Here is a 12,034-nt window from a genome sequence, read left to right as displayed (position 1 = left end):
AGCATGTTTCCTGTCATCACTACTCTCGAGACCAACCCACGGGGCACAGGTCAAGCTGTGCAGCACTTAAGAGGTCAGGGGTCACTGATTCAACTGAGACAACTTGTGCATTTAGACCTATTTGACCCTTCCCGGCTCTTTCCACATGTCTGTACAACTTGCTGAGAGCCAAAGCTTGAAAATGTCATATTTAGCTGACGTGTGAAAATCATTATAGAAGACCCCTTGATGAAATTCAGCCTTAGACAAACAGCAGTGTGTGGGCTCTTTGATGTTACAGCCTTCTATTGTGCCTGTTCTTGCCCTGCTTGATCAGAAGAGGCTTTTTATTTGACCAATTTAAATGTGTCTTTTCACAGCTTGCCTCTATTCGGGCTTTTAATTAAAGCCACCTCTAACAGCTCAGTGACATCAACGCAGTGATAAATGAATAAAAAATAAAACCGAATAGCTGGCTAAACGGCTTAGTGAATGTTGTGGAACAAAGGAAAGCTTTTCAACGGTTTAGCAGGTAGTATTTAAACCGCAGGTGGGCTGAAACCACTGCACTTTCATTGCAGTGCAGAGGAGACTGGATACAATTCATTTCAAATGGGAATTCACAAAATTCATTGGATGAAGGTAGTATTCTTCAGTCAAAGCGGCAATAATGAGGGGAAATTTGGAACTCTGCAGTTAGGCACTGTGTGTCTCAGCACATGGCAAGCCTGCTCTGTAACTTTACATGATGTTGATGTGGTTTTTAAACACTTTAGTTTTGCAATAATACCACTTGCCGCTACGAAATTTCACAATCTGACTTGTTGCAACAGTGGCATCTTTTTTACTACCATACTCAAATTCAGTAAGCTCTTTAGATGACCCATTCTTTTACAAGTGCTTGAGTTTTATACACCTGTGGCAGTGGGACAAAAAACACCCAAATTCAACCATTTCTCAATGCTTTCTTCCATATTGTGCCTAAGTCGTGAATTGGCAGACTACAATCTGGATCTGAACCCAGACCTATTACTAGATTTTGATGCACCATTTCTATTTTACGTTAGTGCAAGATTTCTCACATTTATCTTATTGTTATTTTAGTATGGTCAGCCTTTTCCTTTGTCTACAATAGTCGATGTACAGTGGGGGAAATGTTCTCCTTCTGAGTTTGTAAGATCGGCCACATAACCAAGGGGGGAACTTGGAACGCTGCGAGGTCTCAATGTGTAGTGTGTTAAAAGTGGTGTTCTTGGTGACTGTGGTCTTATTTGCCTTTACGTCATTGACAAGTGTAGCTCTAGGCTGATCCACTTTTTTTTTGTGATCATCCTCACCCTGTGAGGGAAGAACTCCTTCAACGGTGACAGTTTCTTCTGAATAATTGCACTGACAGTTGTCATATTCTCACCAAGCTTCTTGCTGATGTTCTTGTAACTCATCCATGTGTAGCCCAGCGTTGTGCAGATCTGCAGTCTTGTCACGTTCTTTGATCGATCTTTGGTCTTACCTGTGGTCGTGGATAGGTTGGAATAAAAGCAAATTGATTCTGTGAAAAGGTGTACTTTATACACAACAAGTTAAGATCAGTACTATCTGGAATTGACTGGCTATGTCCCATGATTATAGTCAATCTGTGGGGGAATCAAATTTTTATTTTACTCAGAGACATGCAAATCTATTTATTTATTACTTTCATGTAATATTTTCTTTCTGGATTTTTGGTTGAATTCTGTCTTTCTCCATTAAAATGAAATTACCATAAATGTAGATTTAATGTTCTTATATAACTTCAAACTACTACTGATTCAAAAATTGGGCTACTTTATTATATATTGCATTAAATTATAATGCATTTGGAACTTTGATATTTTGGACCTTGGTTTGAGGAAATTTTCTCTAACTAGACCTTAAATTTTAATTGAATATCGCTCATATAAGGTAGGAGGTTAAATGGCTTGCGACCTATACCCCCTTGTTCTTTAAGTCAAATATACAATATGTGGCTTTACATCAGCTGTTCCCTCCAGTAGTAGAGACACACACACTACAGTGTTTCACCTCACTGATTGCTTTAGTCAGGAGGCAGGTTGTCAACGCCTTCCTTCCTTTTTGTTGCTGTTATAATGAGCTAATTATCGTCCATTCTAATTCTGTGTCATTCTCCTCTCTCAGGAGCCTGTTTGCCAGGAGAGTGAAGGAAAATCAGCCTGTGGAGCAGAAGGATCCTGGGTGGAAGCTGTTTGGGAAAGTCCCACTTCGGGAAAGCCCCCTCAAAGACCCTAAGAAAATACAAAAGGTAGAATCTGTAGTCAGACCAGGGGTTCAACAGAACTTAAGGGGCTTTATTTTGTGTGTGGCTTGTGGCACGAGCATACCTATTGAATTACCAGAAAGGATGGAGACGTGGGCAGTAGTTGCGTCTGCGTCAGATCTCTATTTCCCCACCATACTTTCCATTCTCCAATTCATTTCTTCACCTCCCTGGTAGGACATGCCTAAAACTCCAAAACAAGGAGGCATCCTGACGACATTCTAGAAAAGATTCCTGAACCAGGCTTCTTTCAATGTACTGGCTGAGCTTAATCTCATGTGGCCTGTGGCATGATGCATAGTTTGTGTTTGTAGTGTTGCGCATCAATTTTGATGCCAGTCGGCTGCTTATGCACCCCTCGATTTTTGTAACTTGGCACGGTGCGCTGCTAGAGCTGGGTTGAAGACACAACTGTATTGGTTTTTACTGCCATTTTAATGATATTGTAGCAGATGATCACAGATGCACAGATGCAGAAAACTTGACAATTTGTGGAAAAAACTTTGCAAAAAACCTTTGACAACATCTTGGCTTCCAGTTTTGGCTTCTTTTCCTCCTATATCAACACTTATGTGGATGTATTGTCTAAGTGGCCATATCTATAGTTCAGGAGAATACTGCAGCAGCCTCCTGTAACAGCAGGTATAAAACAAATGTCTATGAAACACAGTTGCCATGCTGAGCGAAGTGACCGACTGTTGCAGCAGGTATATTGTAGCTTTCAGCCATCTGCTATCCTATTGTTTCAGTCCCTGCCTACAGCCTGTGGCCATAGGCGAGGGTAAGAACATAGACCGACCAATGAATTTACAGCTCTGCTGTACACTCAGCTCTTATTTTCAAAGCACACCAGTACAGTGTCTGCACCACTGCAGATGAACCTCTGCCTTCCCTGGTATGTGCCTTTAACTCTTTTCCTGATGAGAACTGTTCTCTCAGACTTGCGATGTGCCAAATTTCATTCCTGTTGCTCAGCTGGGAACCGCTCCAGTGTGAGGTGGAGGTCACTGCTCGTTTGAGAGAGAACTAATCAGAAAAGGAACAGTTTCTCCTTTACATGAAGTTTCACTGTCCTGTTTATAAACCAAGGAGAGTTTTGTCTGTTTGTAGCCCATTTGTTCAGCTCTGTGTGTGCTTTGCTTGGTTGACACACAGAACATGGCCTTGCGTACTTCAGTAGAACAAAGGATTTTTCTTCCCAGAGCAGCTGGTCTTCTGTTTGTGGTGACTATGCAGAAAAATAGAAACCGTCAAATAAAATTATGAAGACTCCAACAGGAAAATAACCATGAAAAGTATAATTACATTTTTAGTCTGGAGTTTGATAAAGCTGATAAGGTATCAACATCCTACTCCAGTCGGTCACTGTCCTTGAAAGCCAGCCTTCCGCATGTGTGCTATGAATGGGGTTGATCTGGCCTTGGCATAGACCATCAGGAGCGGTTTATGTGACTGCAGAAGGTGCTGCCATCACAGCCCCAGTCAAACTGTACAGCCAGCTGTCTGATGCACAAACCATTGGTATTATATTCATAAGTTAACTGATGCTAATACAAGTAGGCATTGGCTCCATGATCCAGGGTCCAGCTCTGACCCAAAATGTGATCAGTTCAATTCAGAAAGTGCAGTTTTGAATTGGTGTTTCTGCAGAGTTTGCATCTGTTGTTCAAAGGTCAGACAGATAGCTTGGATTCAGTTTTAAGCAGAGCCTTAATGTTGTACCATGAGGTAAAGTACAGTAACATCATAACTACTTAAGACTGATAAAGAAGCCTTCGTCAGTAGTTGGTTCATAATGGCTCTCATCATAAGCAAGTTCAAAATACAAAGATCATGCATACAATCTGCTGTATTCTCGAACAATAAGAGTACTGAGCTGAAAAATGACATGCAGGTTCAGCTGCTATATTTAAAAATACCACTTGCAGAAATTGAAGTGGCCCCTCTGTTTGGCTTCAGCAGCTCTTAGAAGTGTAGTAGATGGCCCAGCAAATGTTTGACTTGAGCTATTTATTCGTTTATTCAAAGCAGGGAGCATGCACGGTCATGGTTTGGGTTTTACATGACAAGGAGAATTTTATTTGCATGGTCACTATAGCAGGAGCATGTTATTACAATACAGTGGACTTCAGGAAGACGGATAGCTGAAGTAGTTGATGATGATAATAATAATAATAATAATAATAAATTTTATTTATGAGCGCCTTTCAAGTCACCCAAGGACACTTTACAATAGGATAAAACACTTAGTAAAACAATGGCAGAATAAGAACAATAAAATAAAGCACAAGATAAAATGAACAAACAGTGTATTCACAGTGAATATGCAGATTTGAACAGATGAGTTTTGAGTTGGGATTTAAACTGGGGGAGAGAACCAATATTTCTTATTTCAGGGGGCAGAGAATTCCACAACCTGGGAGCAGAGCAGCTGAAAGCTCTGCTTCCCATGGTGGTGAGGCGGAAGGAAGGTACAGTAAGCTGGACAGAAGAAGAAGAAGAAGAACAAAGTGAACGGGCAGAACAAGTGGTGGTTAACAGGTCAGAAAGGTAAGAAGGAGCGAGGTTATGAAGGGCCTTGAAGGTGAGCAGAAGAAGTTTGAAAATTATCCGGAATTTCACAGGGAGCCAGTGAAGTTCCTGAAGAACAGGGGTGATGTGCTGGTAGGAGGGGGTTCTGGTGATAATGCGAGCAGCAGAGTTCTGAACCAGTTGAAGCTTATGGAGGGATTTTTGGGGGAGACCATGCAGAAGAGAATTGCAGTAGTCAATACCGGAGGTAACAAGACTATGTACAAGAATGGACGTAGACTGGGTGGAAAGAGAAGGAAGCAATCTGTTAATGTTACGTAGATGGAAGTAGGCAGAACGGGTGAGGTTATTGATGTGTGATTTATAAGAAAGTGAACTGTCTAGGATGACACCAAGGCTCTTAACCTGAGGAGAAGGGAGAACTGTGGAGTTATCGATGGTGAGTGAGAAATGGTTCGCCTTCAAAAGGTTGGATTTGGTGCCAATAAGGAGGATAATATACTCCTTTGGGGATGTAAGTATGCTACACGTATTATCCCTGACAGACAGTGATGTTTGGTCGCTATCAGACATTCCAAGCTGCAGTTGCTCACCTCAAAGATGAAAACGATCTGTATATTTTAACTTCATATGGTCAGTGGTTATTTTTTCCATCTTTTCTTGAAGTTGCTCGATCTCATTGACTTTCTGTGGCTGCTGGTAGTTGCTTCCTTTATGGACACCCATTTGCTTTGAGCTCCAGCTTTTCGGTTATAATGAATCATCAATTCTTTTTATGGCTGCCTAAAATATTTTTTGTCTTTTGATGTAAAATGGCCAAAATAGAAGAAACAGTTGCATGTATATAAGTAGAACCTGCTAAAATATTATATATACTTATTTTTCTGTTTCTCTCTATGTGACTGGGTTTAGTGGAGAGCAAGCATAATGTGTTTGTTATGCAGTATTCAAAATGTCAAGGTCTTTGACAACACTGCCAGATAGCCAGCTGGTGCCTGAATACTTATCATTTTTTCCCACTTCCACAGAAAAGTGCCCAAGGCTCAATAAAAGCAGAGGGTCGCTCTGTGCTGATAAAATAAACTAAAGAACCAGATGCTAACATGTAATTAGAGCCATCAGAAACCTGTTATTGTGTTTCCATTTGCCCCGTTTCTGATACAAAGGGAAAAGCACTCTTACAGTGATCTTTGTGCATGGGAAGCCCAGTTAAAGGTTCTGTTAATGTGTAACCTTTTAACAAGTTGGCTTTAAATTGCATGTTGATATACAAGTGCTCATGTACACACACAAGTCTGTCTGTGGCTGTAACTCTATATTGGACCTGAGGAATCAGTTAACAAGGCTCGGATTTCAAGGCTTTGTTAAGCCAGTGGTGCTGCTGTTTCAAGGAGGGGTTACTGGACTCTGTGTGGACTCCTGTTTGACTCTGTTATTGTTGAGCTATTATGAGACTCACTGTGCTGTTTCCACTAACAGTTTTTCCCAAAGCTATGAATCATTATTCTGTCATGCACACCAATTCTGCATTGCTGAGAGTAAAACATCACTGTGCTTCACTGTGTTTAAAGGCCTTGTTGTGACTTCGAGTCTGATTTCACATTAATAATGCATAAAAAGAGACAAAGATAAATTCAATGAAGGAAAGAGGATTAGATTACTCACTTATTTATTTAATCTAGTCTCAATGTGATTTGTTTTTACTGTATAATGCAGTTATTTATAGCCAGTCCCCCGCGTGTCCAGCACCTCCCTCACGTGTGTGAACAATATAATAATTGGAATCAAGTTACCTTTTGTCACCATAAATAAATAAAAAATAAAAGATTCTCAACAAATGTTCACATAGAAGCTGATAGCCAAACATATGTTGTCTAAACTTGCATGGTTGCAATCATTTTTCTTTTTTTTAAAAATAAAGTCAAAGGAAAAAAAGGAATTGGTCGTATCAGCCTATAATCCTCTTAACTGCCTAGCCTTTGGTTTCCTCTGATATGTTAGCTTCCTCTAACAACTGGTTAGAAAGCTTTCTGGATACTTGCGTCTTTGAAAGGCAACTGAATGTTTAAAAATGGAATCACAGCTTTCATTCAATTTTAGATCTCTTCATGTGTTGTTATGCTGTCTTTAAAAGATCTATCAGTTCTTAAGTCGCAGCTGCTCATCCTGTCCTGACTGGATTAAGAGAGTGGAGGCCAGAGTGGCTGTGAACTAATCTATTACTCGGGGTTTGATTAGAGCGCCTGCCAGAGCACAGCAGAGTGCAGAGCTCCTTCGAGCGCAGCGACACGGTGGTGCTGATTTGCTGACACACACGCAGCAGCGGCACTGACAGACTAGAGTGGATCAGTGTAGCGTCACCGCTCCAAGTGAGGGACACTGAGAGAGTGGGGGGAGGAAACAGGGTATCATGGTGCTGCATCATCTTGTAATGCGGGGTGTGTTGCTCTGTCAGCAGCCCTTCTTTTTCACCTCCTGGGTTTCCTGTTGCCAGGAGTGAGCCCTGTGGAGCAGCAATGATGCTAGGCTAGGGTTTTCAAGACGAACCCCCACCGGAGGACTGGCTGTCTGTACAGAACCGCAGCGTTCATGGTGAGTGAGCAGCTGCACTGTGAGCGTGATGACCCACTGTCTCTCGCCTTGTCTGGCAGAATCAGAGGACACTGGTAGTCAGAGGTTGAAAGAGAAGCAGCACAGGAAAAGGACGTCTCGGGTATCCTGTAATAGCCTCTTTCAGGCTATTCCATAATAGCCGTAGCTTTGTGCTTTGTGTTGGGGAGCAGGGTGATGATTGCTGGAATGTCTCTAAAAAGATAATGTCTGGTTTTTAGATGTGTTGATGGTTGGTTGGCCAGCTAGGGGACAGAGCATCTCCACTGCATGGAACCTGACCTGTAGCCCTTTACCAAGTATTACCAAAGTATGTGTAGCAGTGTGGAAGTAGCATTGTCTTTTTTAATTGTAGGGACATCCAAGGGATTTCCTCCTGCTGTCACCACTGATGCAGTTAAAAAGAAACAGCTCATCTAAGACGTCTCATTGGAGTGTTTGATGCCAGTATTCAGTTCTATGTTTTTGTCTAGATATTGTTCACTTTCTGCCAGATCATTACAGACTCCTCCTCAGCTCCCCTGTGAGAACTGTTATTAATGTGTCAGCTGTCCTGTGCCAAAGACACTACATGCAGTTGGAATCCTTGTTTGAAAGCAATTCAGAAACATTTAATTACTCCAACATGAGTAAGGTCACGTGTCATAGATGATATAAATAAGCAAATGGGATAATGACAATGATGGTTGGCATTAAAAACAAAGTGACATTGTGGTTCTTGATTGTTCCTGATTTAACCTTGATTTTTTTTTTCCACCACCACAAACCTTTTAATCTGTTGGTTAATTAAACTCAATCTGGTACTCGCGCAGAATCATCCTATTGACAAACTTCTACTGACAGAAGATGGAAAAAGGAGTAAAATGTTTATTTTTGGTTTTTTTGTTAGGTCAAGTTTGTTTTTGTTACGCAACCAAACGTAACAGGCAGAATTTCATGTTGCTTGTGTGTCTACTATTTACATTATGGTGTTCTCATATACCAGACGTTGGTCACAACATAATAGGAGTCCATAGCAAACATTGTCAAAAAGTACCTTTTAACACTTAAGTGTTAAGTACAGAACGTACAGTCTAAGGAGCTTGGAAAGAAAAGCATCTGGACTTTAAGTTTCCTTGAAGACGTTCACCTATCATCTGAGACACTTCATCAGTTCTAAGAGTAATTGGTGGAGAGTCCCAGATTTTAAGCCCTATGGGGGTGTCCCCAAGACCAAACAGCCACTTCATAAGTGCATGGCACAACATAGAGCCACCTCCACGGGACAAGACTCGGCTGCCCATCTGCATCTAAAGGACATTCACTCTTTTGAGGATACCAATGTTCACATTTTGACACAGAAGACAGATGGTTTAAAATGGAGTGAAAGAAGCCATCTATGTCCACTGTGAACAACCATCTTTGAACAGAGGGTGTGGGCTTACAACACCAACTGTCTGCCATCTATAATCCAGTTTTGAGATCCCTTCCTGGAGGCCTTAACACTCACTCAGATCCTGGGCTATGTGACCATTTGAAATCACATAAGGTTGGGCTAGGTTTCACAATGAGTTCACATGAAACATTAGTGGATTGTGACCTACACCATTTTTCACATGACACTCTAGGGGGGCACTCCCATAGGGCTTAAAATCTGGGACTCTCCACCAGTTAATAATAATAATAATAATAATAATAATAATAATAATAATGGATTGCATTTATATAGCGCTTTTCTAGGCACCCAAAGCACTTTACAATTCTACTATTCATTCAATCTCACACACTGGTGCAGGCAGTTGTAGCCACAGCTGCCCTGGGACAGACTGACAGAAGCGAGGCTGCCATATTGCGCCATCAGCCCCTCTAACCTACCACCTACTGGTGTTGGCCAAAGTGTCTTGCCCAAGGAAACAACGACCAGGACAGAGAGAGCTGGGGATCGAACCGGCAACCCCCTGAACCACGGTCGCCCACGGTTGCTCTTAGAGCTGAAGAAGCTTCTCCGATGAGGGGTGAAACGTCTTCCAGGAAACTTGCAGAAGTCCAGACTCCTTTATTTCCAACCTCCTTAGATTATGATGACCTGGATGAGTGAGAACCTTCAGACATACACTATTGGAGAGACAACCCCAATAGCTGTTAAATCCTCTGTGAAAAGGCAACATTAGGAAAGAATTTTACCAGGAAGAGACCTTCAGCAGAATTTACTACCTTTCTGATTAGATAACCTGTAAATTGACACACACCCCTACCTCCCTACATAACAAATGATAGAGAATCAATTAGTATTTTACTCTGTTGTATGCTTGTTGATGCCTTAAGCAGCATTTGGTGAAAAGCTGACTTTGGCGATAAGGATAAGCAGACTGCTGTCGCCTCTCAGCTCCCAGCTTGCATTATTAGAAAGTCCTGTGGTGTTTTTCTGAGGATTTGATGCAGAGGCTATGCTCTTTGGCACTGTAGGAGGACGGTTTTACAACCAGGAGTGAAATTAACCTCTTCTCAAGCAGAATTTCATTTGACTTTGAACACACATTACTGACTGACCAAATGCGAATCATTAAAGAAAATATCCTGAGGTCATCATCACAGAGCAGCTTCCTCACGTCTATAGCTTTAAATCGGAAAGACGGTGCCAGCCAGGCACCCAGAGAGCTCTTACATCACTACCAGGAAATTGGAGAACTTTACTGAAAGCCATAGTGACAAAGCAGGTTGCCTTGGCTGTAGGTTATCATGGGATCCAATTGCTATTGCAGCTAACGGGTATAACAGATGACAGATTGCCTTTATTCCCAGTGCTGAGTCTCTAAGAAATATAGCACGTTTTACAAGTGTTATTTACAGCTTTGTTCCTGTACCAGGATGACAAATGAATTGGATTTTACTATATCTTTCCACATGAAACAGTATGAAACATCAGGAGGTGTGGCACAGTCCGATAAAGCTCTGTTATTTGATCAGCGGTAAGCAGAGGGAAACTGGGGAAGAGATCTTTGATCACCTTTGCATATGAGCAGTTTGAAATCAAGCTGTATGCATCAAGCTTTCAGTATCCAAAACAAGGGCAATAAACATCAGGGTGTAGTTTTTTTGTTTTTGTAAAGCAGAAGCTTTTTGTGTTGCAAAACAAGAAAACAAATGTGTTGCATTTATAATAGTGACAGAACCACAGGAGGAAGAGTTGTTAAAGTAGTGTTTCATCCTTTCTGCTCATGCTTCGCCAGCTTAAGTGTTGATTAACTTGTAGCACTACCTGTGAGGTAACAGAGGAATGTGGAGTAGTGTGCCACAAAAAGTTGATTGTAATTATCTGAACATCGCTTGGATGAGTGAAATATTTCTCCCAGATGAACAGAATAAACTTTCTAGGATTTCCTTATCTGGATGGTTGAGGATGCATCAAGACTTGGAATAGTTGGGTTACCGTTTTACTGGATTTTGTTTCATTGGCACAATGGCACAATAGCTCTTCGGCCTCACCTCCTGGATGATCACTTCAATTCACTTCAGCTTTAAGTTCAAATAAATTTTATTTATATAGTGCCAACACACAACATTCACCCCAAGGTACTTTTTATTGTAAGGTAAAGAATAATTTTGCAGTAAGTTTACAATAATAGGGAGAAAATCCCAACATTCACATCATTTCCTTTGAGAAAGCGCTTGGTGACAGCAGGATATAAAAACTCCCTTGGATTTAACAGGGAGCCATGAAGAGAATCCAGGATTGGAGCCATGTCTCATCTTTTTTTTCTTTGTTTTTTAATAACCTCATTAACTTTACATATTTTTCTACCTCGGGCACTTTAATACTGCACCAACACCTTCTCATCAGCACCTCAGCACTGCCACTCACACATCCTTTCTTCTTTAGTTTCACGTTGGTGCTTGTACCTGCCCTGCTGCTGAACAGATGCCAGGTTGAACAGATGCCTACTCCTCTTCAAAATCTGCTCTTCCTCCCCCTCTCTGCAGTATCCATTGATTTTCAGGCAGCACATCTCTAACCTTTTTCTTTGACCTGCAGCTGCTTGAGTACACATCATGTTTAATAAGCCATGCAGCAGCACATGCCTGTTATTTCTTTATTAAGCAATTAAACCACTATGGTTGACCAGAAAACCTGGTTAACAGAGACTTTACTATTCTAAGTTCAGTGAACAACCTCAGGATTTCATTGGAAGCATGTTTGGGAAGACTCCTAGGAGAAATATCTGACTGACAGCTAAATACTTTAAATAGCTGCTGGAATCAAAGGTGGGTGGATTAATATGACTGAATATAAATCTGTGAGTCAAGAAACCAAAACAATGAACCAGAAGATTGAAGCTAAATTAGCCAGTTCGGGAGATCAGTGATCTTCAGTATGGTGCAGTTAAAGAACAGTCAAACACAGAGTAAGTGAAAGACAGACAGATGCAAAGCAGATGAAAGAGGATATGGACAGCAACTACAGGCAAAGCAGCATTTTCCTCTTCCACACTACAAGCTTAGCTCATCTTATCTTCCTCCATCTTGTGCATGTTTCTGTTTCAGTTACCTTCACATGATACCTTAAACTCTAAAACTAGTGTTGTTTTATTGGTTTGTTATTTCTCTTGCATTTATTTTCAC

At 41.2% G+C, this 12,034-nt stretch overlaps 1 protein-coding gene across 1 annotated transcript in view; it reads left to right on the top strand.

The window, feature by feature from the left end:
* tbc1d14 (TBC1 domain family, member 14) overlaps positions 1-12,034 on the top strand; it is a gene marked incomplete in the record, with an annotated part of 41,398 nt that overhangs the window by 14,684 nt on the left and 14,680 nt on the right. The window contains 1 exon segment of the mRNA XM_005931577.3: positions 2,155-2,278. Within this exon segment, the coding sequence (XP_005931639.2) occupies positions 2,155-2,278 (124 nt within the window).

This window comes from Haplochromis burtoni, unplaced genomic scaffold (genome assembly GCF_018398535.1).
Source record: "Haplochromis burtoni strain Fernald_Lab_line unplaced genomic scaffold, NCSU_Asbu1 Contig_143, whole genome shotgun sequence".
NCBI classification, from domain to species: Eukaryota; Metazoa; Chordata; class Actinopteri; order Cichliformes; family Cichlidae; genus Haplochromis; species Haplochromis burtoni.
Note: the sequence above shows the minus strand (reverse complement) of the source record. Positions and strands in the feature narration are given on the sequence as shown.